The sequence below is a fragment of the Leuciscus leuciscus genome, assembly GCF_965113295.1.
Source record: "Leuciscus leuciscus genome assembly, chromosome: 15".
In the NCBI taxonomy this organism is placed as follows: Eukaryota; Metazoa; Chordata; class Actinopteri; order Cypriniformes; family Leuciscidae; genus Leuciscus; species Leuciscus leuciscus.
The window spans coordinates 12,820,197-12,846,798 of NC_138739.1; the positions used below are offsets into that span (position 1 = coordinate 12,820,197).

A 26,602-nucleotide genomic window follows, 5' to 3' on the forward strand; every position below is an offset into this window, starting at 1 on the left:
GGATTTGAATGACCTTAAGCTTGTTAGAACTGATGATGAATCTGAGCATACCAAAACTTTGTTCTGTCCCGTTCTTTCTACCCATCATAATGCAATTAATATTGCCAGCATTTCCACTGTATATACCCCTAATTTATTAGATGTTCTCCTATTGATTCCTGTTCCTTTATCTGGTATCACCACCCCCAATCCTGTCGCTTCTGTCTCTGGATTCTTTGCTCCATCTGTATGAATCTGGATATATGCATTATATTTTTCCAATAACCGATTTTTGAACACTCTTTCTAAATGAATATCCTCCTGATCCTTCCTTTTTTCCTGTAACACAAACCAGTCTATCTCAGGACAAACTATCTTCCATGGAGCAATCTCTGGATTGACTATCGTGGGACTTATCCTCAAATTATACACTTCTAATTCTTTGGCTATATCATTTCCAATTTGTCCAAAATTTTCCTTTAATTTTTTTCCATACTCCCAACTTTCCTGTAGTACTGCTTTTGTAAGATGAGTATTATTATGCCCTTGTAGACCAGCCCAATAATTTGCCATTAACTGTTTCCTCCTTAACTCTAGTGGTAATTCTCCCATTTCTACTTGTATGGCTGCTACAGGAGTTGTTTTAAATGCTCCACAGCATATTCTCAGAGCTTTGTCTTGTGTCTTGATAGTCAGTTCACCTCACTCTACCATCACAGCTGAATCCCATCCTAATCAGTGCTCTCACTCTCATTACTCACACACCTGTTTCCCATTTTCTGCACTGATTTTCTCCACTACTTATGCTTCTCTCTTTCTTTGGTTCTCTGTAGTGGTGGGCAGATCAAGGCTTCGTGAAGCAATGAAACAGTTGAACCAAATGGGCCATATTGTTTTGAGGCTTCGAATCAATCCGACACCCGTCTCAACGGTGACACCTAGTGGTCACTTGCAGGTGTTGATCTGAAACAACTTTGACGAGCTATTAAAGGTGAACTAAGTAACTTTTTTTACCTTAACTGAACAGCTTCGGAGTCATTGGAATGGTTATATTACTTATTTCGGGTTGAATGGTGGTCGTTTCGCACCCCCCTGGTGCCCGTGAGCGGAAAATACGCACTTGCAACTTTGAGCCGGCGGGCCGCCGGCCGCTGCGTCAGGAAGTCTCGCGTGATATCAGGTCTCACGATGTAAACAATTGCTTTACGGCCAAAAGAAATCTGCTAAAATGCTGTCATTATTGCGCTCCCTCACGCTGTCCGAACCCGAATGAAGAAGACGTTTTAAAGAACGTCCCATCTGCTTTGATGTCGTTGATCTATAGCCTCTGGTGTCTGAGAATCACCAACGAGTTTTTACAACAGTGTTGTCAAATATCTGTTCCGAAGCTGTGGGGGAGATCTAGAGAGAAACCTGAGAGCAAAAAGCGAGAATACAGCGAAGAAGTCCCGAAGCTACTGAGTGCTGCTTTAAAAAAAAAAATGTTTTTTTATTATTGTATTTTTCTAATATGTGAAGCTTGTAACCTATAGGCTCCTCAATGTGCATAATGTTATTTTGGTCCTGGAAAATGAATATTAATAAAAGAAATCAAGCCACAATGTCTCACTTTTTTAGAGATTTTTATTCAAAAATATTAACTTCTCTGCTGTGGAAGGACTTAGCCTACTTCTTTTTTTACAGATAATTTCTCCAGCCTTTGAAAAAATCCTCTCACAGGGGACACTTGTTGCTGGCATGCAAAGATATTTTTTAGCTAGGACATACAAATGAGGAAAGATTACTGCTCTCTCTTTCCAGTAAGTTAGTGGATCTGGGCAAATACGCAAATTTCAAATTCTCCTCAAATGGTGCATCATGGATGATGTATTGTTGCAGTAGGCTAGCTGCCGATCACAATACACACATCTCACTTTATTTGGGGTTTCTAAACGGAAATGCTCCCACACCACAGATGTAGCCGCCTACGCATCTCTTCTGGGGCCTGTACCATGAAGGTAGCTGAACAAACTCGAGGTTACAGGATTAGTTTTGAGTCGACAAAACCAAACCGATGCAATCAGGCTTTATTGGTACCATGATGCAGCTCATCAACTTTCTCTGTCAACTCAGGCTTTGATCCTCAAGCTATGATTACTCCACGCGCGCGTGCACATAAAAGAGTGACGTCGACACTGAACAACCAATCGCGGGTAGAGCGAGAGCGATATATTTTCCCGCGGAGGAGCAAGAGATAATCATTCAGAATTACGATGAATTTAAATATGTATTTCAAGCTCGAAACAATACGGTCTCTGCTGCCAAAGCAAGAGAAGACTGTTGGAGAAAGATTGCTGATTGTTAATGTGTAAGTTAAACAAATACGTTCTATATTTATGTAAAATTATGTATGTATGTGTAGCCTATATGTGTAATATAGCCTATAGCCTATTTTTATAATATATAAAAAATGATACATGCACATTTTTTATATATTATAATAGGCTATATTACACATAGGCTACACATACATATATACATAATTTTACATAAATATAGAACGTATTTGTACTACTAAGAAAGCTAGGGAATCCTATCATAAGATTAACAGAATAATAATAAAGATTTAAAATAATTCTTAACAGTATTATATTGTATAGTACATTTGTGCAATTTAAAAAAAAAAAAAAAAAAAACCTTGTGTTCATGTGATGTCACCCTATCAATATATCTTACCGGCAATTTTATAAAAGCCCTCTTTTATGGACATGGCCGATAAATGTCCGGGGAACACTATTAATGAAACTATTCATGTACTCCTGCAGAGCGAGGACCACCTTACGAATGGTTTGATAAACCGTGTTTTCCCCTAGCTTCTGTGCGTCACCCACCGTGCGGTGCAAGAATGTACCACTTGCAACAAAAAAAACGCAACGCAATATTTGCGGTACAGTAAGTGCATGAATTCGACGTGTTAAATTCTTTATGTGCGGCTCAAGAAGTTCGCAAAAATAAGACATTGCTTCCGCGGAAAATCTGTATCTTTCATACAAGTAACTATCAGGAAAGGCAAGGGGATTTTGTCTGGCTAAAAACTCTTTCTCTACGAAGTGCTCGTCAAACAATTTGCGCTGAGATGTCACAGGATTTGGAAGAAAAGGTGAAGTCATTGTAACAGACACTGGGAATAAGTTACGTCACCTATATGTTTCTTTGCTCTCAGCTGATTGGTCAAACTTCAGTCTGAGATCTTGAATCCAGAACATAACCTGCCCCGGAGCAGGTTAGCCGTGCAGCGTAAGATACCATGGCAACGAACACCGATTAAAGCTGAGCTACTTTCATAGTACCTAAAACCCAGGGTTGGCGGAAACTAAACTGAAACATAGCTGGATAGCCACCTAAACCGGCTTCATGGTATAGGCCCCTGGTGAGCCTCGATCCATTTTATCTATCTATGTATCTATATATATGAATCTATCTATGTGTCTAGATATGTATCTAGATATAATCTATCTATGTATATATATGTATCTATCTATAATCTATGTATTTATATATGTATCTATAATCTATCTTTATATGTATCTATCTATTAATCTAGCTGTCTATATATAGTTATATCTATCTATCTATCTATCTGTAGCCCTGTACAAAATTCCTATAAGTTACAGAGTATAAAAGATCATTAACAGTGTAACACACACACACAAAAGAAGAAAAGTTCATAAATAGAGTTCATGTTAGTTAAAATTGGTTAAAAGGTGTGCTGGTTAAAAGTATAAATATAATATGTAGAGTTTAATAAATAAGACTATTTACAGTCAAAGTTAAATTCATATAAAAGTCTTTAAGTTTCATCTGAGAGAAAAGTAGAGAAGAAGAAGAGCTGTGTTTATCTGTGTAACCTAACCTGTTACCTGTCACATATCAATCATTTAATTCCTGTTTTGCTTTTGGTTGTGTTAGTACTTGAGCCAATCAGAGTAACATCACTGTGTAAGGGGCGGGACTAGTGGGACAGGTTTGTGTGAGGAGTAGCGAGCACGCAGAGGAAAAAGGACAGACGCTATAATGAGAGAGCTAATGAAGGAGGCATCGTGGTGTGGGAAGCATTAATGTTTTGTTATGAAGGTCGACTACTCGTGGTCCTGACAAAAAAAACTTTGGTGTGACCTGCAAGAGGAGACGGACGTTGGTGAGAGAGAGAAAGAGAGAGAGACGGGTTTCCAACCGAATGCCCTGATGTTTCTACCCTGCTGTTCTGCGTGCCCTGCTGCCAAGGCCGCCTTAATGCACGGGCTTACCTGGGCTGAAGCCCAGGGGCCTCCCAAGTTCAGGGGCCTCCCATGTTCAGGTTCATGATGAGCTGAAAAGGTCATATTGTTTTAACTTGTCAGATTTTTGTCGCTGTATGTCGCTAGTCGCTTGTGGGTGCTGGTAGTGCTGTCGCTCTAATGTTATTGTTAAGGTGCGTTCACACCAAACGCGAATAGAGCGTCTGGCGCGAGTGATTTCAGTGTTGTAAAGACGCGTTTACGCGCGTCTAGAGGTCCCGCGGCGCGAATGAGGCGAGACTGCTCGTCTGGCCACATCTATACAAAACACCACCACAAGTGATATTATACAACTATATCATTTTAATTTGACTAGGAATTAGGCTCAAAAGAAACAGTATGCTGTTGGGAGAGTGTTTTTATATTACAGATTAATATAGTTTATTATTAACTAGATTAACGATCGATCAATCTACAAATTAAACTCACTCATACTGTCATCAATTACTAAAACGTCATCCGAATTTGACAAATAGGCTAATACATTTTCTTGTCCCTAATAGTCAACATAATGCACTGTAAAATGAACTGCAGCAGTGCTAAACTTGCATCATAAAACTACAACACTCGAACTATAAATGTATGAATTAAACTCACTGAGACTGTCGACAGTTTCTTTTCCATGCATCATTTTATTATATCCATGTTTGTGGTTAGTTACAGTCAAATCATATAAAACAGTGAAATCGCCCTTGAACTCTTCGGTCTTGCCGATTCACATGCAATTTCACTCGAGACGGTGACGGGAGCTGAGCTCCACTGAAAGGCTTCTTTCCTATTGGTCGTCGCTCGCGAAAATCGCTTCTCATTTGCATAAAGTTGAAATTTAGTTGCTGTGTGTGGTTGTTAAATAAAGTGTCTTGTGTTTATGTGCTCAGTGATATGTTAATAACAATATTAAAATGAAAAACAATATTTAAAAAAATCACTGTTGTAGGTCTCGAAAGAAACTAATGCATTTTGTGATGTAGATTACCTATAGATAGGCTATTACACTTTTTTTTAAATGAGACTCTTTAAATTGAGGGGATGGGGGGCCTACAAAACCTCTCAGCCCCGGGGCCTAACATTAGGTTAAGGCGGCTCTGCCTGCTGCTGTGCCGTGACTTTCTGTGCTGTGCTTCTACCTTTGCCATTACCATCGCCATTACCATTGCCTTTGCTGTACTGACTTAACCTGGATTCGTGAGTACTAACATTCACATGCACGTGCTTTTTTTGTTTATGCTCAGTTCTGAGTGAAGCGGTCATTCCAGTTTTTAGGCCCCACCGCACACAAAGTGTCGTCAAACAGGCCTGCAACGAGTTTGGACATTTCTCAGAGGGAATAAATAATTGTTTAACTTCAATATAACCACAGAAAAGGTTTTCCTTTTGGGAAAGTGAAGTTTTTCCTTTTAAGTTTTATTTTTTTTCTTCCATCTCTTTTCATGCCTATGTGATTTGTTTTTTTATTTTATTCTAAGATACATTTATCTTCTATTTTTATGATGTAAATAAATACTTGTGAATATTTTTGCAACTAAAATACAGTTGTGGTGGTCTTTATAAGAATAGCCAAGAGTATTACAAATATACATTTATTAAGTAACAAACAAAACAAGTTGTATTTCCCTACAACGAGCCCAGTCCCAGTCTCATTGTATTAACCACTCCAGCTTTATTTTCTAACTACATGGGACCTGGGTTACATATCTATTAATGTGTCACTATATGTACACTCTGTCTGTCTCTAGCCTATCAGTCAATGTGTTGTGTAAATTTGAATGTAAGCCTAAATAGCCTATAACTAATCAAATCGCACTATGTCACTATATCACCAAAAATCCGCTATCTCAAAATCAAACTCCTCTCACAAAAACCCACGAGGTCAATATGCGTTGATTTCACTTTTATACAGATGTGCGATTGTGTGGTCTGTTCCCGAATGTGTCAATCAAACGCTGATTCGGCGGACCACACCTGATGGGTCCGTGTACTTGGCGGCCAACGGATTTTCGTTTTGAAAGGAAAAAAACAAAAACGAAAAACGGCCGGTTTCCCAATTACCATTAGTAAATAGGAAAACGGAAAACAACCCATTATTCGTTTTTTGTTTTGATATTAAAAAACGGAAAACGAAAAACAATCTCGTTATCCGATTGTCCTTGATGTGTTTATAGATGGAAATCGGAAATCAAAATACGTATGTATAAAGTCGTAATCCTTAATTCTGCATTGGTATTTTTTCGTGACCCGGAAGCGATCTTAAGTAGTAAGCAGTTGTCATAGATACACCTATGAGCAGTTGTATGCTAGATGTCGGCAGTTCATTGGAACGAATGCATATTTATATATAAATGAGAAAAACTTGGCCACTAAATATTTAATATTAAATTATTTTAATGATCACAATTAAAGTTTTAATTTTATTAAATTGAACAAGTAAACGTTGCATTCATATTCTGGGCTCATCTGATTTTTTTGTACATAGCATAGCCTACTTTGTTATGATTTTAGTATCATAATGATTAATAAATGCACGCACAATTATCCGTGAACTTGATTTGAACAAATGCCTTTCAACTTGTGTGTGCAAAATTCAGAATTAAATGAATGTGCAGCAATTTGTACAAATAGAGAGTCTGTAGGCCTATTATACTGTTGTAGCCATTAAATAAGCGCTTTTAGTTTCATATTTGTTCAAATATTATAATGTTATTTTTTTCCATTTATGCTTGCAGTGAACAGCACGAGTAAGAGATGCGCAATATATCGAGAGACATGGAGCGGGTCAGACATGATTTTGACCACTTCATTAAGTTTTGTTTTGTAGAAAGCCGTTCTTTAAAGTGTATTTCGTTTTGTATAAATTGTATCTTAATTTTAATCAATTTTTCATCAACATAATTGCCTGGATTGAATAAATAAGAAGGAAATATAACAGCCAATATAATCATGGAGGCGCTCGCGCGGTCACTTGCATTGCACGTTAACTGGAGCTCATCTCATCCTAACTTAACGAAACTCAGCGTATGCCTCACAGAGACATGAGAAATACATCAAATACACAAAGCTTGAAATGTCTTAAAAATGAAATAATTCAAAACGAAAAGAAAAAGGCTACTCTCTGATTATGTAATCCATGATGTGCATTTCTCTCTATATGCACGTTCATTACGATATGGCGATCGTCAACTTCATCTTTGCAGTCGACACTGTCAGAAAACACTAGGCTAGTTTATTAATAAAAATCAATGCATGCGTCACCGGATTTACAAATGCACATCTTGCTTGTTGCACACACACATATTATGTCGAAATAACGAGATATTATGTTGAAATAACATTATTATTATTAATAATACATCTTTTAGAATATTTGATTGAATGCTGAATGTTGTGCTTGTTCAATTTAATAAAATTAAAACTTTAATTGTGATCATTAAAATATACGCATTCGTTCCAATGAACTGCCGTAGCCAAGGCGACATCTAGCATACAACCGCTCATAGGTGTATCTATGACAACTGCTTACTACTTAGGATCGCTTCCGGGTCACGAAAAAATACCAATGTATTACATATACATACGTATTTTGATTTCCGATTTCCATCTATAAACACATCCTATATTCCATCTATAAACACATCCAACCTATAAAGGACAATCGGATAACGAGATTGTTTTTCGTTTTCCGTTTTTTAATATAAAAACGAATAATGGGTTGTTTTCCGTTTTTCGTTTTCCTATTTACTAATGGTAATTGGGAAACCGGCCGTTTTTCGTTTTTTTTTTTTTTCCTTTTCAAAACGAAAATCCGTTGGCCGCCAAGTACACGGACCATAAAGTCGTAATCCTTAATTCTGCATTGGTATTTTTTTCGTGACCCGGAAGCGATCTTAAGTAGTAAGCAGTTGTCATAGATACACCTATGAGCGGTTGTATGCTAGATGTCGCCTTGGCTACGGCAGTTCATTGGAACGAATGCGTATAATATGTGTGCGTGCAACAAGTAAGATGTGCATTTGTAAATCCGGTGACGCATGCATTGATTTTTATTAATAAACTAGTGTTTTCTGACAGTGTCGACTGCAAAGATGAAGTTGACGATCGCCGTATCCGTAGTTAACGCGCATATAGGCTAGAGAGAAATGCACATAATGGATTACATAATCAGAGAGTAGCCTTTTTCTTTTCGTTTTGAATTATTTCGTTTAAAGACATTTCAAGCTTTGTGTATTTGATGTATTTCTCATGTCTGTGTGAGGCATACACTGAGTTTCGTTAAGTTAGGATGATATGAGCTCCAGTTAACGTGCAATGCAAGTGACCGCGCGAGCGCCTCCATGATTATATTGTCTGTTATGCTTCTTATTTATTCAATCCAGGCAATTATGTTGATGACAAATGTATTAAAATTAAGATACAATTTATACAAAACGAAATACACTTTAAAGAAAGGTTTTCTACAAAACAAAACTTAATGAAGTGGTCAAAATCATGTCTGACCCGTTCCATGTCTCTCGATGTATTGCGCATCTTACTCGTGCTGTTCACTGCAAGCATAAATGGAAAACAATAACATTATAATATTTGAACAAATATGAAACTAAATGCGCTTATTTAATGGCTACAACAGTATTGGCCTACAGACTATCTATTTGTACAAATTGCTGCACATTCATTTAATTCTGAATTTTGCACACACAAGTTGAAAGGCATTTGTTCAAATCAAGTTCACGGATAATTGTGCGTGCATTTATTAATCATTATGATACTTAAATCATAACAAAGTAGGCTATGCTATGTACAAAAAAATCAGATGAGCCCAGAATATGAATGCAACGTTTACTTGTTCAATTTAATAAAATTAAAACTTTAATTGTGATCATTAAAATAATTGAATATAAAATATTTAGTGGCCAAGTTTTTCTCATTTTTATATATATATATAGCCTATATATATATAGCATATATATATATAGCCTATATATATATAGCCTATATATATATAGCCTATATATATATAGCCTATATATATAGCCTATATATATATAGCCTATATATATATATATAGCCTATATATATATATATAGCCTATATATATATATAGCCTATATATATATATATATATAGCCTATATATATATATATAGCCTATATATATATATAGCCTATATATATATATAGCCTATATATATATATAGCCTATATATATATATATATATATATAGCCTATATATATATATAGCCTATATATATATATAGCCTATATATATGTGCATTCGTTCCAATGAACTGCCGTAGCCAAGGCGACATCTAGCATACAACCGCTCATAGGAGTATCTATGACAACTGCTTACTGCTTAAGATCGCTTCCGGGTCACGAAAAATACCAATGCAGAATTAAGGATTACGACTTTATACATACGTATTTTGATTTCCGATTTCCATCTATAAACACATCAAGGACAATCGGATAACGAGATTGTTTTTCGTTTTCCGTTTTTTAATATCAAAACAAAAAACGAATAATGGGTTGTTTTTCGTTTTTCGTTTTCCTATTTACTAATGGTAATTGGGAAACCGGCCGTTTTTCGTTTTTGTTTTTTTCCTTTCAAAACGAAAATCCGTTGGCCGCCAAGTACACGGACCCTGATGAAACACTAGTGAAACACTTCGAGGCTTCGTTTGGCCATAGTCACGTGACATGGGTGTTTTGAATCACGCTTCGGATCAGTGTTTCGAAACATCTGCGCTTCGGGATCTCGCAAAGCTTCGGAACGACTGTTTCACGTCAGCCATCCTTAGTTCCTGTTCCCTATCTCGACCCTGCTTGCTCACCCGGTTTTTGACCCCCCCCCTGCTTTCGTCTTGGACTATTGCCTTGGCTTCTTCCTTGAAACTGTTGGTCCGCTACTGGTTTTGACCCCAGCCTGTCCATTGGATTTCGCCTCTGTCTCGCCCTCTTACTTGGTGGCTCGGCTACCAATTATTTTGTGTTTTGTATTGTTTTCCTTCAACCTTTTGGACAATAAATCTTATTCTCAATTGATCTGCTTTTGGGTTCCTGTTGTCCCTGCACCTCCCTAACATATAGCCTACCTCTGATGCATATTACTCATATAAATTATTTTCAGTTTACACTTTAAAGGTGCATTGCGCAAGTCTCTGAGTCACACACACACACACACACACACACACACACACACACACACACACACACACACACACACACACACACACACACACACACACACACACACACACACACACACACACACACACACACACACACACACACACACAGAGAGAGAGAGAGAGACTTGCGCAATGCACCTTTATGTGTGTGTGTGTGTGTGTGTGACTCCGCACCCTCAGAAACACATTGTTCTCAAATACATAATTCTTCATCGACATAAAACTACCAATTAATATGCCTATTTGATCAACTCCAACCAAGTTTGAGTTGGTCAAGCTTTTTTTCTTGTAGGGGGAAAAGAGAAATACAAAATATAAACAATAAATATATCTATGTATTTATGTCGAGTTGAATTAAACTTAAATTGATTCAATTTATTAATGATAGGCTACATTTTTCTTTTTTTCTTCTTTTTTTTAAATCGTAGGCTAATCCAGTAAAGAGATTATTTAACAAAAAAAATCTTACCATGGTCGAGCAAAACACTCGCTGAGATCAAAATGAAAATAAAGTTAATTTCCCACATATTTCCTCGTGAAAAGATTATTCCTGCTTTCCTGGTGTCGTATTTTGCAAAGTGAAACAAAAACGAAAGAGTTTAGTTCTGTTCTTAATAATGGGCGTCCTCGAGATTAAATCGTGACATGTTAAGAACACACGTGAAGTGATGTTTGATATTTTAATGTCAAATAGGTTTATATGGGATAAGAAAACACGACCACGGTCTGTTGTGGTAAGATTCGCACAGTTAACCGATTAAAAGTGTTTGTTTCAAATCTGTTTAAATTATTTTTCAGATAGTATTATTAGATCCGACTTAAATATAGAAATTGTAAGAAAATGTAGGATATTAGCCTATATCTCGAGCTAGGGGATTATGTGTAGCCTATACAAATGTAGATACGCATATAGCCTACAGCTAATGGGACACGGAGCTCTGTCTGGGTCTTTTTAAAATCTGTTTTATTGTTTTTGACATTTTGGGCGCTTCTCATTTCTTATTTGTTCATCATCGCTACCATTCCTCGTGTCTCAGATCAATCCCGTATGCGAGGGAAGGATGCAGCAAGGAAAGAAAACGAGGACGGAGGAATAAAAGGACATCTTAGCCTATATTGGAATATTCTTTATCACTCGAGCGTCACTTCAAAGCGTCGAGCTGCATTCCTTTATGTTGCTAAATTTGGTTATTTAAGAAATTCATAATACATAATAATAAAGCAAGATGCCCCGTTGAAATAGGCTATTTGAGATGTGCGTTTTTTTTAAACTGCAGAGGAAAAACGTGTTACAATTATGACAGATGTGAACTGGGTGGATATTCGTGTCTTTTCGACAGGCTTCCGAATAGGAAACACTTGCGCATCGGCATTATCGCTCTCTCAACTCTTCTGGAAGATTCCTCTCATCATGCCTAGGGGAGCGCAGGGCACAACCTAACGCGGGGCTAGTTGTAACACGCTTGTTTTAAATAGTACTTCCACACATGCTAGGATGACGAAACTTGGTGTGTTTACTAGTTGCCATATCAACACTATATAGCACACTATATATATATATATATATATATATATATATATATATATATATATATATATATATATATATAATTTTTTTTTTTTTTTTTGGAAGATATCCATAGACATTTATTAAACCATAGCAAAAGTAAATTTCTTAAGTTAATTTTTCATCTCTATTTTTGTGTTTATTTAAAATTAAACAAATCTGATATTATTTTAATCTCCAATATGTTATTTAACAGTTGAGATAGTTATTTAATGCTTCGCTAACTAGCAGAAGACACTAGCTGGGTTTAAATCCCAGTTGTGCAGGCGGGGGCATGTTGTAACACTGCATTACAATGTGCCCCTATTAGAAATATGCTATTATATTCTATAGTTTTATTAATTTTATTGAGAAAACGTGAGAAAAAGGTGAATAAAGACTGAGAGTCAATGTTCAGAAATTACTAATTATATATTTGTTTTGAACTATGTTGTATAGCTGTGTTTTCTTGTGTTTGTAGTCAAAACTCAAAAATGAGTTTATATTTAATTATTAAAAATTGCCATTATTTTATATGAAAAAGTTTTTTAATTGTATTTTATTTAGAAAATATTTTAGTTTGTCTTGTGTATTTATTATATCAGATAACATTTTAAGCTGTCATATGTTATGTTACAATGTGCCCCACACATGTTACAATGTACCCCACCTATGGGGCATGTTGTCACATTTCACTTCCATTCTTTCGGGGTATATCCAGAAAAAAGTATGTAGGCTACTGTATTAATAAAACAAAACCACATCATTGTATTAGACATGTGGGAAATTAATGTGGGAAAAAATAAATACTCTGAACCATAAGTAGATTTACACAAACTGAGAAAGTCAAAAAGCGTTACTTTGTGCCCCGCTCTCCCCTACATCTCTGAATTCAGATATCATTTAAGATGTCTAACTTTGATAGGTTTCCAGGTAACAGGATGAAGATTTTGGTGCACGTCTTTAGAGAGCGTTATAGCGCGGAGGAAACGCCATGAAGAGTTATGAGGAAAGCCCTTATGGAAATGACAGGGCGTGTGTTACGTGTTTAAAGTTGGAAAAGGGGATGATAACATAACATTTATGTGAGGCACAGTTGCTGTGTGTGAAGACAGGAAAAACCAACAAGAAACGTTACAAACGTTTAAAAGGTTTATTCATACAGAATGAAAGATTAGGTGCACAACAAGATCCAAAAATAAATACAAAATAAAGGAAAAACAGGAGTGTCGCCAAATCAATGAAATAATCAAAACATAACTATAATATCTAATTTTAATCGTACCTCTAAACTAACTGTCAAAGAAAAATGTAGAAACAAAACCGAAATCTTCAGCGGGTACGCCGCCTTAAATAAACTACACTAACTGAAAAACGAAAGTACAATACTGGCGAACACTCCACGCCTAGTTAACAATAACAAAGCCTACCTCACGTTGTTACTGGGCGTGCGCGTTCTCAAATCGCATGCTAGGCATATGCTATCAAACTAACAACAAAACTCAAGGGAGTGTTACTCAGGTCTCTAATGGTATTAAACTCGAAGACATTCCAAACAGTGGTTACGTTTAAACAAGGCATCTCTGTGAGGGCAAGCTAAGTGAGATCTGGCGGAGATCTTTCTCTCCTCTTCTTCTTCTTCTTCTTCTTCTTCTTCTTCTTTTCGTTTTATGGCAGATTGCAACCATGACTATAAAGGTGCATACCGCCACCTACTGTATAGGAGTATGTAACATGAGAACATATTATTATGACTATATCATCAAAAGAGAAAAAAACAAACAAAAAAAAACAAACAAAAAAACATTATATACTACCTAAATCCTATTATATATTCCTATATTTTTCAAATATTGTACAACTGCTTTCTGTGCATCATTTACCCCATCTCCTGTTGTGCCTAACAAACCTTCAATATTCCACTTTCTTCCAACCTGACTTATCTTTTGATTTAGTCTCATCCTCTCATCCCTTTATTTCTTACAATGCAATAATACATGTTCTACATCTTCCTTGGACCTACATTCTATACATTCATCAGATTGACTTTTACCCATTAAAAACAATGTTTTATTTAATCCCGTGTGATCAAACCTTAGCCTGGTTAAAACACTCTCCTCTCTTCTGTTACTTCTATTCACCCCCTGTGCATTAATAGATTTTTGCAATCTGTAATATTTCCTTCCACTTTTATCCACATCCCACCTGTCCTGCCATTTTTTCATCATTTCTTTTTTGATTATTGCCTTAGCCTCTCCTTTTCCAAGGGGTATATTTATTGTATCATTCGTCCTGGTTGATTATTTTGCTATTTTATCTGCTCCCTCATTCCCTTTTATTCCTTTATGAGCAGGTACCCAACAGAATCTCACATCTATCTGTAGTCTCTGTAATCTAAATAAACTTTGTTGGATTTCTAGCATTAGATCTTCTCTATTAGATTTCATATTTTGAATAGAGCTGCTACAGAATCAACACAACACACCACTCTGTCTGGTTTTACTTCCTCAACCCACTGCAGTCCTACAATGATCGCCATCATCTCTGCCGTATACACTGAAGCCTGATCAGGTAATCTTTTTCCAATACTTATGTTCATTGTTGGTATATTCCTATTCCTACATTGTCCTTCTCATCCTTAGATCCATCTGTATACATTTCTAAGTAACTATAATATTTGTTCCTTATATATTGAGTTGCCAGGTGTCCTTTCCCACTCTCTTCCCATTCATTTTTTAGTTCCAAAATGTTTAAGTCTATCTCAGTTTTAGTAAATAACCATATAGGTATATTACTAATAGGTGTAGGTGAATTAAACCATATATTTTTCACTCTATATTCCTCTGATTTTGTTTTTGTTACCCATCCAAAGCCATTACCTTTTAAAGACCTATACTCCCAACATTCTTGAATAATACTCTTTGCATGATTTTCATATCCACATCCACTTAAGCGACTCCAATATGTAAGCATGAGCTTATCTCTTCTCAGATCTGAAGGCACTTCTCCTAACTCAACCTGGATTGCTTTAATTGGTGTTGATCTCATTACACCTGCACATATCCTCAATGCTTTGTTACTAATTCTATCCAGCTTCAGTAAATGTGTTTTAGCTGCTGCTCCATATACATAACATCCATAATCTATTGTTGACCTCATTAAAGCCCTGTAAATATATATTAGTGATTGTTTATTTGCTCCCCAGTCTTTCCCCACTACTGTTCTCATTAAATTGATGACTTTCTTGCATTTTGATTCCACCTTTTCAATGTGTATTTTCCATGTCCCCTCTTGGTCTAACCACATACCAAGATATTTAAAATGATCTACTGTTTCCATATTATGTCCATATAACTGTAGGTTCTGTTTTTCTATCCCTTTCTTCCTTGTAAATACCATATGGCAAGACTTACTTGGAGAAAGCTTAAAGCCCCAGCTATACGACCATTGTTCTACCTTTCCTATTGCTTCCTTGATTTTATTTCTTACCCTTATAGGATCTCGTCCTCTTGCCCAGATGGCCCCATCATCTGCATACAAAGCTGATCCAATCCTTCTGTCCAGATTCATAAAAATATCATTGATCATAACATTAAATAAAACTGGACTAATAACACTACCTTGTGGAATTCCATTAACAATTTCAAATTCCTCAGAAATTCCTGATCCCACTCTAACTCTAAATCGATCTTCCTCTCTTCTTGTGAATGGGGTTTTTAAACCCAGCAGCGCAGTAGTGGATTGGTGGAACAGCTGATGACGCGTGCCCGTAATGACTACACGCAGCGAATGAGCAATCTCCACTTGAAAGCAATGAATGAAGAGACAGAGCAACAGAAACATACACAAAGACACGTGGAACGTAACAGCGTGGTTTATGCAAAAGTAGCCCATTTTCCGCAACGGAACAAGGATAAAAACATATTTATGTTAAAGATTGTAAAAATGCGACAGTAAAAACCTGTTTCTGGTTAAAAGTAAGTTCCCGTAAAATATATGGAGAAAAACTGCAAGAGGCATAGCCTATTAGCCTACATTATTAAGCATTCATAGTAGTGATAAGACAGACTGCTGCATTATTAAACTAAACTAGTTAGTTAGAAATATTACCTCTGTCAAACAAAGTTTTTATTTGACTTTAAACTGTTCTGTGTATTGGATCAGGTTCATAAAAAGGACAGGAAGAAGCCCTTCACCTTCAAACTAAACACACCATACACCCTTTCACGCAAATGACGTTTGTCCACCCAACAGTTCAAACCACATTCTCTTCTGGAGAAAACAGAACCGTTTCAGATTTACTCAGAAGAGAAACTAGTGTAGCTACTTTCACTTCAGTAAAAATGGTAATGTGAGATGCAAGACTGTTTTAATTATTATTATTTTTTATTAAATTTTTTGTCATACCCAACAATTGAATGAATATACAACTATTTTAAATCTAATAATCTTTATTTTACCATGACATTTTGGTAGATGTACACAATATAACACTCTCCCCTGGTTAGTCAGACAATGACCTTTAAAAACTGTCAATATGAAATGATAAAAATGAATGTATTAGATATTAAGAACATTTAAAGACAGAAGAGCATATATATGCATAAATCTAAACACAACATGCCATCAGTGTGTGTGTGTGGGCGCGCATATGTGTGTATGTGTGAACTAGGAGGGTCGTCAAACTGTTAGGGGAGGATTCACACCAGTAACCCGTTCCATTGTGTTTGTTATAAAACATTTTTAATTATTTTTTTGTAAAGCATTATTAGGTCAGATCTTTCACTGAGCTATTGAAGAAAATGTTTCACATGCTGGTCTTGTTCTGTTTGTGTGGTGGTAAGTTATAAACATTTATATTGCGTATTTTAGCTTCTATTCAGGTCTCTGTTTATGGTCTTTATTTGAGTGTACAGGGTCCTGAAATTATCAGGGAGTTTGGAAATGTAATATATGTTGGGTTGAGGGGGTTCTGTTGTTAATATAAACTAAACTAATGGAGGCTAGGAAAGGAAATCTACCATTGCGCTGCTTTTAAATCACAGGCCATTTTCTTGAATCTCAGTTTTAAGAATTTATATACAAATGGAAATCCTCCTTCCATGATTTACCCAGCAATGATCTTAAAAAATACTTTTCAAATTAATGTGGCAGAAAACAGAGGAGTGCATATTAAATTATTCAGATGCAGTGAGCCTGTCTAACGATCTAAATAGCTCATATACATATTTTTTCTATTATTTAAAAAATGTATTGAAAACATCCAGCTGAATTAAACTTGCAACGTGAAACGTAACTTCACACTTTTTATTTGCTCTTTGCATTTGATTCACATTTAAACTTTACAAACTAAAAATGATTTCAGGCTGACTAACAGAGGCATTAATCTGTGACAAAACCATTTCATGTTCTCCAGGTGTGTTTGGGTATTCACTGTCAGTGATGGAGGGAGATTCTGTCACTCTAAACTCTGATCTTACTGAAATACATGAAGATAAAGACGTAAGGTGGAAATATGGAGCTGAAAACTCTCTGATAGCTAAAATCAAAAGAGAGAAACAAAACTTCTCCACATATTTTATTCCTGATGGGAGATTCAGAGACAGACTGAAGCTGGACGATCAAACTGGATCTCTGACCATCACAAACACCAGAACTGAACATGCTGGAGTTTATCAACTAGATATAACTGGACAGAAACTGACATCAAAATCATTCAGCGTTTCAGTCTATGGTGAGTCGAACTGCTTTGTGAATTATGAGAGACACTTCATGTTTGTGGAAATTCAACTCAAAAAGACTCAAACAAATCATTTCAAATCATAAGGTTGCGCTACCAATAATCCATATCCGTCAGTTTGACTCAATGAGCTGTAAAATTTCCTTCATGTTCTTTTTACAGACATCAGGAGAATAATGTAATGTTTGGTATTTTAATGTGTGACATGATATAACAAGAGTATCTACGGCAAGAGCTCTTTTCATCCGCTGCATTCCTCCTGAATATTTTCCTTACGTCTTTTTTCCAGTTAATGATCATTTTGATTAAGGCAACCTATGTTCCATAATACAGACATATACGGTATAACTACAGTGATATTTAACACGTCAAGCTTTTGGTGTCAGTCATGGTCTGTTCGAATGCTTTTGCACTTTTTAAATTTGCTTTTAATGTTCAGTGTTTGAAGGGTGAGAACCATAACATCTAATTGTATCCAGTTTTTGAAAATGCTTATTGCTTTCATAGAGTGAAGCTTTCGCTGATTTGTTTAATGGAAGTTACTACAATAATTCATGCAAAGCCTCATGGGGCAGTGAAAAAAGGTGGATATTCTTATTTTATTCAAATTGGGTGTCCAATCCTGTTCACTGTCCTGCAAAGCATAGCTCCAAAACCCTTGGAAGTTTCTCATAAGTCTGAAGGCCTTTGTTAGCTGGTTCAGGAGTGTTTAATAGGGTTGGAGCCGAACTCTGCAGGACAGTGGACCTCCAGGAACAGGTTTAGGCATCCCGTAATCGTTTTATTGTTTGAGATCACAGACACTTTCACTTTCATCACAATGTTCAGTGGTCTCTGATCAAACTGAATTCTGAGATTTCCATTTATTTTTCAGCTCGTCTGCCTGTTCCTGTCATCAGCAGAGACTGTTCATCATCATCATCATCATGTTCATTGGTGTGTTCATCAGTGTTGAATGTGAGTGATGTGACTCTCTCCTGGTACAAAGGAATCAGTGTATTGTCCAGCATCAGTGTGTGTGATCTCAGCATCAGTCTCTCTCTACCTCTGGAGGTGGAATATCAGGATAAAAACACCTACAGCTGTGTGCTGAACAATCCCATCAGCAACCAGACCACACATCTGGACATCAACACACTCTGTCACACATGTGCAGGTACCACAGCATTGATGATATATGTGTGTATTTACTGACCTGATCTCTGGCTTCTGCTGTAGATCAGACTCACACTCACACTAATGACTGTTCACCACCTCCTCCAGTCTCAGTGTCTCTGATAGTGTTGATCTCTACTGGATCTCTGATAATTGTTGCTGTAGTCGTGATCTTCTGCATCTGCAGGGAACACAGAAAAAAAGACCCAAAAGGCAAGTTTAAAAGACATACTGCTTTTAAACAAGTTTTAAATATACCCTCCGGCCTGTTTCACAGGCTTAGATTACGCAAGGATTAGGCCTTAGTTCAATTAGGACATTTAAGTTGCTTTCATAATCATGCCTTAGAAAGAAACATCACTGGTGTGCATCTTGAGACAAAGCAATGGCACTGACACATTTTAAGATATGACAGTGCAAGTTGCTTTCATTTAAAACTCAAACATGCATTTTAGTCTGGGACTAGGCTTAAGCTTTGTCTGTGAAACATAACATGTGACGTTATTGAGTTATGTATATAATGACACTGTACAGCACACGTTACTCATCTCACTCGCACCAAAAGTGCATCACAACACACTGGAAGTACAAACAGAAATGCCATCTCAGTGAATCCAAATAACACTTTATTAGAAGTCCTCTGCTTCAGAGATAAAATGTGCTATTAATTATGTATGTTGATGTGCTGAATTCAAATATGACAGTGAGAACAAGTGATTGGCTATTGTTTCCAAGATATTTAAGTTGTTACGTTTTACATCTGTATATTGTGTAGATACCTGTCATGTTTATGTAATCAGCTAAAGGGTTACATATATATATATATATACTTATTTTGTTCAGCAGAGTGATTATGATTGCATGATTAACTTTTTGAAATAACAAGATGCAATTCATTCATATTATGTATGATGCAATACCAGCTTCAGATTGCATCATTCATTACTTTGCCTAAAAAGCAACTACTGTCCAAACCAAGTCATAGATCCAGTCAAAGATTTAAGAATGGTTAAAGAATGTCTTTCTAAATTTAATAATATAATTGTTGTTGTTCAAACAGATCAGACTTGTGAAGATGAGATCATTTACACAGAGCCAACGTTCCACGAACGAAAAGCACAGAAACCGGTAAGATCATACTAGTTTACGTTCGGGGTCTCTATCACTTCAGCAGATTTAAACACTGACTCACATCACATACTCAATACACAGGATATTATGAAATATTTCCACTGATGTCATTTTTCCTGTGAACATACTTCATGTAACTGTCACGGTGTTTGAGAAGAAGATAAAGTAAGAATGTTTTAACGGAATCAGGGTTCCATTCATAACTTCCATTCATAACAAAACTGAAATAAGAGTGTGTGGTTTATCTGTCAATCTCTGGCCGACAGCTGATCTGTTTCACTGACATCCTGAGCACAAGCTCCATTCTTTAGCGCTGTTAGCAGCTAAACACAAAAACAACAGAAACTCTTCTAATTCTCGAACGTAGCTGAACATTAAACACTCAAATATTTTCATTTACTAACAAACACATGAAATACAAGTTCATTTGAACATTTACTCTCCAGCTGGAGCATCTCACTGATGCTGTGAACATTGACCACATTACTTGCACTTCAGTGAAATCATTTGTGTGAAAGCAGGAAGTCACACGCGTCAAGGCCAAATAAATGTGTCACAGATCTGTTGTGAGAGGGTTGCAGACAGCAGGGCAAAACTAATAAAAAAAACAACTAACCAATTGTGCAAAATATTGGACTATAAATAGACTCATCAACCTCTAAAAGGTAAGGATGTTTTCCATATCTTTTGTTGTTGATGTCAAAAGGCAGTGGCCAATCTAACTCTGGCAGAGTGTCACAAACAGCCGCAGTCTGGGCTAAATCAAGCACAGATATTGCCTCTTCTAAATTGTATCTCATACATTTTTATGAAAACTAATGTTTTTTTGTTTTTGTTTTATTACAGCAAGGTTAGACCCATGTTTAGATTTCACTGTATTCGGTGAATTATTTCTATTGATTTCAGTCAGTCAGTCAGTCAGTCAGTCAGCTGTATCCGTCTAAATGTGCTAATGGATGTTCATTCAAAGAGTGGATTTGCCGCATTAGAATGAAATTCAATCATCTTCCAAATACCCTGAATTCTCTAGAACACCTTTGTTTTTCTTTTCATTCATTCATGAAACACTTCACTTGGCTAGAGGTAATATAATACTGGGTCCCAGGTTGCTTTAAATAGCACTCGTGTTGTTATATTTAGCTTGCATTATTAGTAATGTAACATGCATCATAATATAAACGTGCAGTTCATGCTAATATTACTATGTCAACAATTGATTTGAATAAAACTCCCTTACCCATGAAAGATACACAGGTTTACTATGTGACGTCATTATTTGATGTCCAGTGTAAAAACCACCGATATTGATGATGTTTTTTTTACAGAATGTTAAAGAAGAGGATCACACAGAGTACGCACCTGTCGCCATGAGAAGATAAGATCCAGCTTTTTAACCTTATCTGAGTCTATAGAGACTGCTGAGCGACACCACATGTAGCACACATTAAAATCTATTGATGACATTATAATCAAACTTCAGATTTTTATTCTCAGCAGGCATTTAACAATTTTGGACTGGTTTAACTTTGAGTATTATTTGGAAATCCCAGCAGACACACAGCAGGATCACTCTGAGGGGTTTGAAGAGAGATATTCAGAGATTGATTCATGAAGGGCTAAATAATACCAAGCATCAAAACTGTATGAATCAATTAAGCATTTTAAAGTCCGACTCTTAAAGCCTCAAAATTCGACTGTGTAGTGTGTACATCTCCCTTTTCTCTTTCTCTCTCTCTCTTTACACCACAGAAATGTGGTTTGACCTGATGGGTGGACAAATATCACGTGGCATTACTGTAAGTTAGTAGCCTATTGTTTCAAACAGGAAGCTTCAGAACTCCACGTATTGATTTTCCTAAACACCACACTTTCTTTGCAGTCACGTGACTACTTCACTTTTCCTGTAAGGATGTGTGACGACGGGTTATGGACGTTCAAGTCTAATTTACAGTTTTTCTCAGTCGCTTTGGTGCATTTCTCACGTCACTATTTACATTTGCACAACAGTTAATGCAGTTCTCAAAACAATTAGTACAAACTGCAAAACCTAGTTGATAATCTGCAAAAGCGTGTCACTTGCTCAAAATGGATAGATCATTCCTCAAAAGCAAGTTTTCATGTCAATGAAAGTGTCAGTGTCATCAAGATGAAAAGTCCTGACACCATTGTTTATGAACAAGATAGTCAAATGGCTTTGTCATGTTTTCATTATGACAGTTTACTCTGTAAATGTTTTCCAATGCAAAAAAGTCAGATCTTGGTGACACTACCTGAAAATGCTCAAGACAGCACTATATACTATTTGCACAGCCATTTGAAAAATACAGTAAAGTTACACATTACTGTATTTAGTGAGGTATCTGAGTACAAGACACTGAATATGTATGTTTCACATTTTTACTGCATATGCTCTTTGCTATTCTAATTTGTTCACAGCATTGTGCAAAAGAAAAAATACACCCTTATTTACAACAAACATAAACTCCCTTTGGGTAGAGCTGTGCACAACTGGAAACAATATTGCAGTACATATTAGAACTGAACATTGGTTGCAACTAATGCTTCACACACCCTTTCTCATCAGTGAAAGCTGAGATTCACCTGAGAGAAATTGTTAAATTTAGGAGACATTTGCACAAAAAAAAAAAAAAAAAGATTTTCAAAAAATGTGTAAAATTTGCTTGACAGATTTTGACAACTAGTTCAACATTTATGTATGTAATGACTCAAGCAATGAAATGAGGACTATTAGTTTTATATGGAATGACTATTCAGCATTCACAAGTAGGCTATAGTTAAAGGACAAATCCAGTGAAAAATGAACCTAGGGGTAATTAACACATGGTTACCGAGTCGATCGTTCCCTGGGGTGCGTTTTCATGATAATCGAATGTAAAGAGTTTTATTTATAAAAACAGATTAGCTCATAACACTAGTATATTGGGCACAGAGTAAGTAAAAACAAATCGCAAGTTAATACCACTAACAAGGCTCAAAATAGCCTCACACTAACACGATATCATGATGAGGGTCCTTACATGCAAACCGAAGCATTGAGAACTTTGTAAGTGTACAGACAGTTTAATAAGAAGATACTTTATAAAGACAGTACATTACGCGTTTACATGCAGGAGCCATTTTGGAAAACAGTCTCGACTAATCGAGTCACGAACGCCGCGCTACGTTAGATTTCACTATGCGTAATTCCTATCGACCAGCTCACTTAGCGCGGCGTTCGTTGCTCGACTAGTCGAGACTGTTTTCCAAGATGGCTCCTGCATGTAAACGCGTAATGTACTGTCTTTATAAAGTATCTTCTTATTAAACTGTCTGTAACGTTACACTTACAAAGTTCTCAATGCTTCGGTTTGCATGTATGGACCCTCATTATGCTACCGTGTTAGTGTGAGGCTATTTTGAGCCTTGTTAGTGGTATTAACTTGCGATTTGTTTTTACTTACTCTGTGCCCAATATACTAGTGTTATGAGCTAATCTGTTTTTATAAATAAAACTCTTTATATTCGATTATCATGAAAACGCACCCCAGGGAACGATCGACTCGGTAACCATGTGTTAATTACCCCTAGGTTCATTTTTCACTGGATTTGTCCTTTAATTTTGACTGACATGACATAAGCAAATGATAATGTTATAAAACAGCAGAGAGTTGTATGAAAGCAATTGATGCATGTCCAAAAGCATTTGCAATTTGTTGGAAGGAATGAGAAACTGCTACTATGATGTGCACAAATGACTAAATGTTGTGGAGGTTGAACTAACTGTTGTGCAAATGTAAATAATGATGTGAGAAATGCACCAAAGCGACTGAGAAAAACTGTAAAACACACACACACACACACACACCTGCCACATGATGGCGCTGTTTTAGACACTCCTGATGCTTTGAAAGTTTTCCCGAAACTTTCATCGCTTTAAAAGGCTTTGTTTCTTTGTTTCTGAATGACTAAACATAAAATTCATTCCAAGGCAAAAAATAAAATAAAATAAAAATAAAAATAATTACAGATTTTGTTACTGCACATTTTGTCAAAATTGTGTTGTTGCTATAAGACAGTTCTCAGACAGGTGGGTTTAGCGATGTCAGTCAGTCAGTGATATGACTAAATATTAAAAGGTTCTCTCACCTAAAAATTTAAATGGTCATAATTCACTCACCCTCATGTCGTTCCAATCCACACCTGTAAGACGTATTATTAGAGAGCAACAGATAATCAACTCTATCAGTATCCTTGACTGAAATTTACACCTTTTTTTTTTTTTTTTTTTTTTTTTGTTCATTTTATGATATTGATTTAATTGATAAATATCTCTATCTGGGTTTTTTTTTAAGGAAATGCATCAGAGCACTGTGAACTCAACAGGAAACAATGTTCACAGGAAAACGGACTAATGTGTTAATAACATTATTCTTGTGAACAGCACCTTTTGTGATATTCAGTGGTTCGGAACGAATAATCAAACTGCCAAAGTCACGTGATTTCAGTGAACTAGGCTTCGTTACGTCAGAGCTTTAAATGGTTCGCCGCTAGGGGGCGATGATCTCTGTGAACCCATGAGTGTCTCTATATCATTTTTTTTATATTGTTGGCATTTGATTACACATTCTTATAATAAAAATGAAGAGTTGTAGTTCATGGTCTCTTGTTTTGATTAACCAAGCTCTCCATAAAACAAGCAAAACAAGCCCTTCAATTTAATAAAATATTACTTATATTACAGCCATTTAAAATGTTTAATGGTATTGGCATTAAGTCAAGTCAAGTCAAGTTTATTTGTATAGCGCTTTTCACAATACAGATTGTATCAAAGCAGCTTCACAGTATTAAATTAAAATAATACAACAAAGTTTGTTTCAAGAGGAATTTATTGATTGATCAAATTAAATTAAATATCCCCAAAATATCCCCAACTGAGCAAGCCAATGGCAACAGTGGCAAGGAACCGAAAAACTCCATCAAGTGACCTAATGGTGTCCTAAAACTCCATCAGGTGACCTAATGGAGAAAAAAAACCTTTGGAGAACCCAGGCTCAGTCGGGGGCCAGTTCTCCTCTGGCATTTATGAGCTAGAGGCCGGATTGTAGTTTGAACTGTAAGATTATATGAATGCCTGGCTGAAGAGATGCGACTTTAATCTAGTTTTAAACTGGGAGAGCGAGTCTGAGCAACGAACAGTATCAGGAAGACTATTCCAGAGTTTTGGAGCCAAATGTGAAAACGCTCTCCCTCCTTTGGTGGTTCTGGATATCCTATGACCAAAAGCCTTGAATTTAGTGATCTTAAAGAGCGCGATGGATTATAGGGCGATAGAATATCCGTTAAATAGACTGGAGCTAAGCCGTTTAGGGCTTTATAAGTCAGTAGCAATACCTTGTAATTAATTCAGAGCTTTATAGGTAACCAATGCAGTGATGATAAAATCGGTGTTATATTATCATATTTTCTTGATCTCGTAAGAACTCTAGCGGCGGCATTTTGGACTAACTGTAGCTTGTTTATTGAGGATGCAGGACAACCAGCTAATAAAGCATTACAGTAATCCAGTCTCGAGGTCATGAATGCATGAACTAACTTTTCATCAGAAACTGATAGCATATTACGTAGCTTAGCAATGTTTCTAAGGTGGAAAAAGGCTGTTTTTGTAACATGAAATATGATTTTCAAAAGACAGGTTGCAATCGAGTATAACACCCAGGTCTTTTACTGTAGAGGATAAAGTAACAGGACATCCTATGATGTTAAAGTTGTATTGTGAGAGGTTTTGTGGGCGTTTTTTTACATTTTTCAACGTTGGGTTTGGTCTTCTAAATGCAAATTTTGTCATTGTTTTTGTGCACACTAGCTTATAGATAACAGTAAGGCTAACACATTCATACTAAAAGCCAAAAAACTTTAAATATGGCACTATTTGAGGGAACAGCCATTTGGGTGTCCTAAGCCATTGTGGACGTTATTGAGTGACTTATTCAATCTCACATTCAATCCCACCACTGGAACTGTGTTGTAGAAATACATATGATATTGATATGAGGGAAGGCAGGCATAGATTCAGAGGCATAAGGTACTGTAAGTATTACACACAACAATGCAACAATAATAAAACAATGCATTGACATTTACTTTTGATACTTAAGTACTTTTAAAAACGAGTACTTCTGTACTTTACTTAAGTAAAAATCAGTCTTTACAACTTTTACTTGTAACGGAGTAATATTTGACCAGAAGTATCTGTACTTTCACTCAAGTAAGGAAGTTGTGTACTTTGTCCACCTCTGAAAACATCTGTTCATAATCTGTGATTGCACAATTCCAATACGAATAGCACCGGGAGGCGTCTGCATGGAATAACTCTGCATTGATCAATCCGCATTTTTAAGCCAGCTAATTTTACAGTAGGCCCATATTAAAAATGTCCTTCTCATATAATGCCAACGACTGCACAAAGGGGCTTCCTTTGTGAAATATAGCAGACCACCATTTTAAATAACAGTTTTAAAAAGGTGGTCTGCTATTTTTCTCAAAGGAAGCTCAG

General features: G+C 36.3%; 2 protein-coding genes and 1 long non-coding RNA gene across 7 annotated transcripts in view; 2 read left to right on the plus strand and 1 right to left on the minus strand.

Moving 5' to 3' along the window:
* Positions 1–26,602, minus strand: part of LOC309476138 (uncharacterized protein) — a 104,593-nt gene that overhangs the window by 36,153 nt on the left and 41,838 nt on the right. The window contains exon 1 of one of the 5 annotated variants that reach the window (XR_014197934.1): positions 10,947–11,187. The exons of 1 other annotated variant lie outside the window; for it this stretch is intronic. Coding sequence is in view for 3 of the 4 variants with exons in the window: in XM_082139355.1 (XP_081995481.1) it covers positions 10,947–11,004 (58 nt within the window). In the remaining variant the exon portion in view is untranslated. Of the gene's footprint in view, positions 1–10,946; positions 11,194–26,602 lie in introns of those variants that run through there. 3 more of the 5 variants (XM_082139355.1, XM_082139353.1, XM_082139356.1) reach the window with 3 other exon arrangements.
* Positions 12,182–20,360, plus strand: LOC309474897 (CD48 antigen-like; the record flags this gene model as incomplete). Its single annotated transcript, XM_082137516.1, has 6 exons — positions 12,182–16,862; positions 17,440–17,757; positions 18,638–18,919; positions 19,027–19,131; positions 19,979–20,046; positions 20,316–20,360. Exons 1-6 carry the CDS (start codon positions 16,826–16,828, stop codon positions 20,358–20,360), a joined length of 855 nt encoding a protein of 284 aa, XP_081993642.1. The 5' UTR covers positions 12,182–16,825.
* Positions 20,510–22,007, plus strand: LOC309476436. Its single transcript, XR_014198148.1, has 3 exons — positions 20,510–20,714; positions 21,375–21,927; positions 21,958–22,007. It is a non-coding gene; the product is annotated as an uncharacterized lncRNA (long non-coding RNA).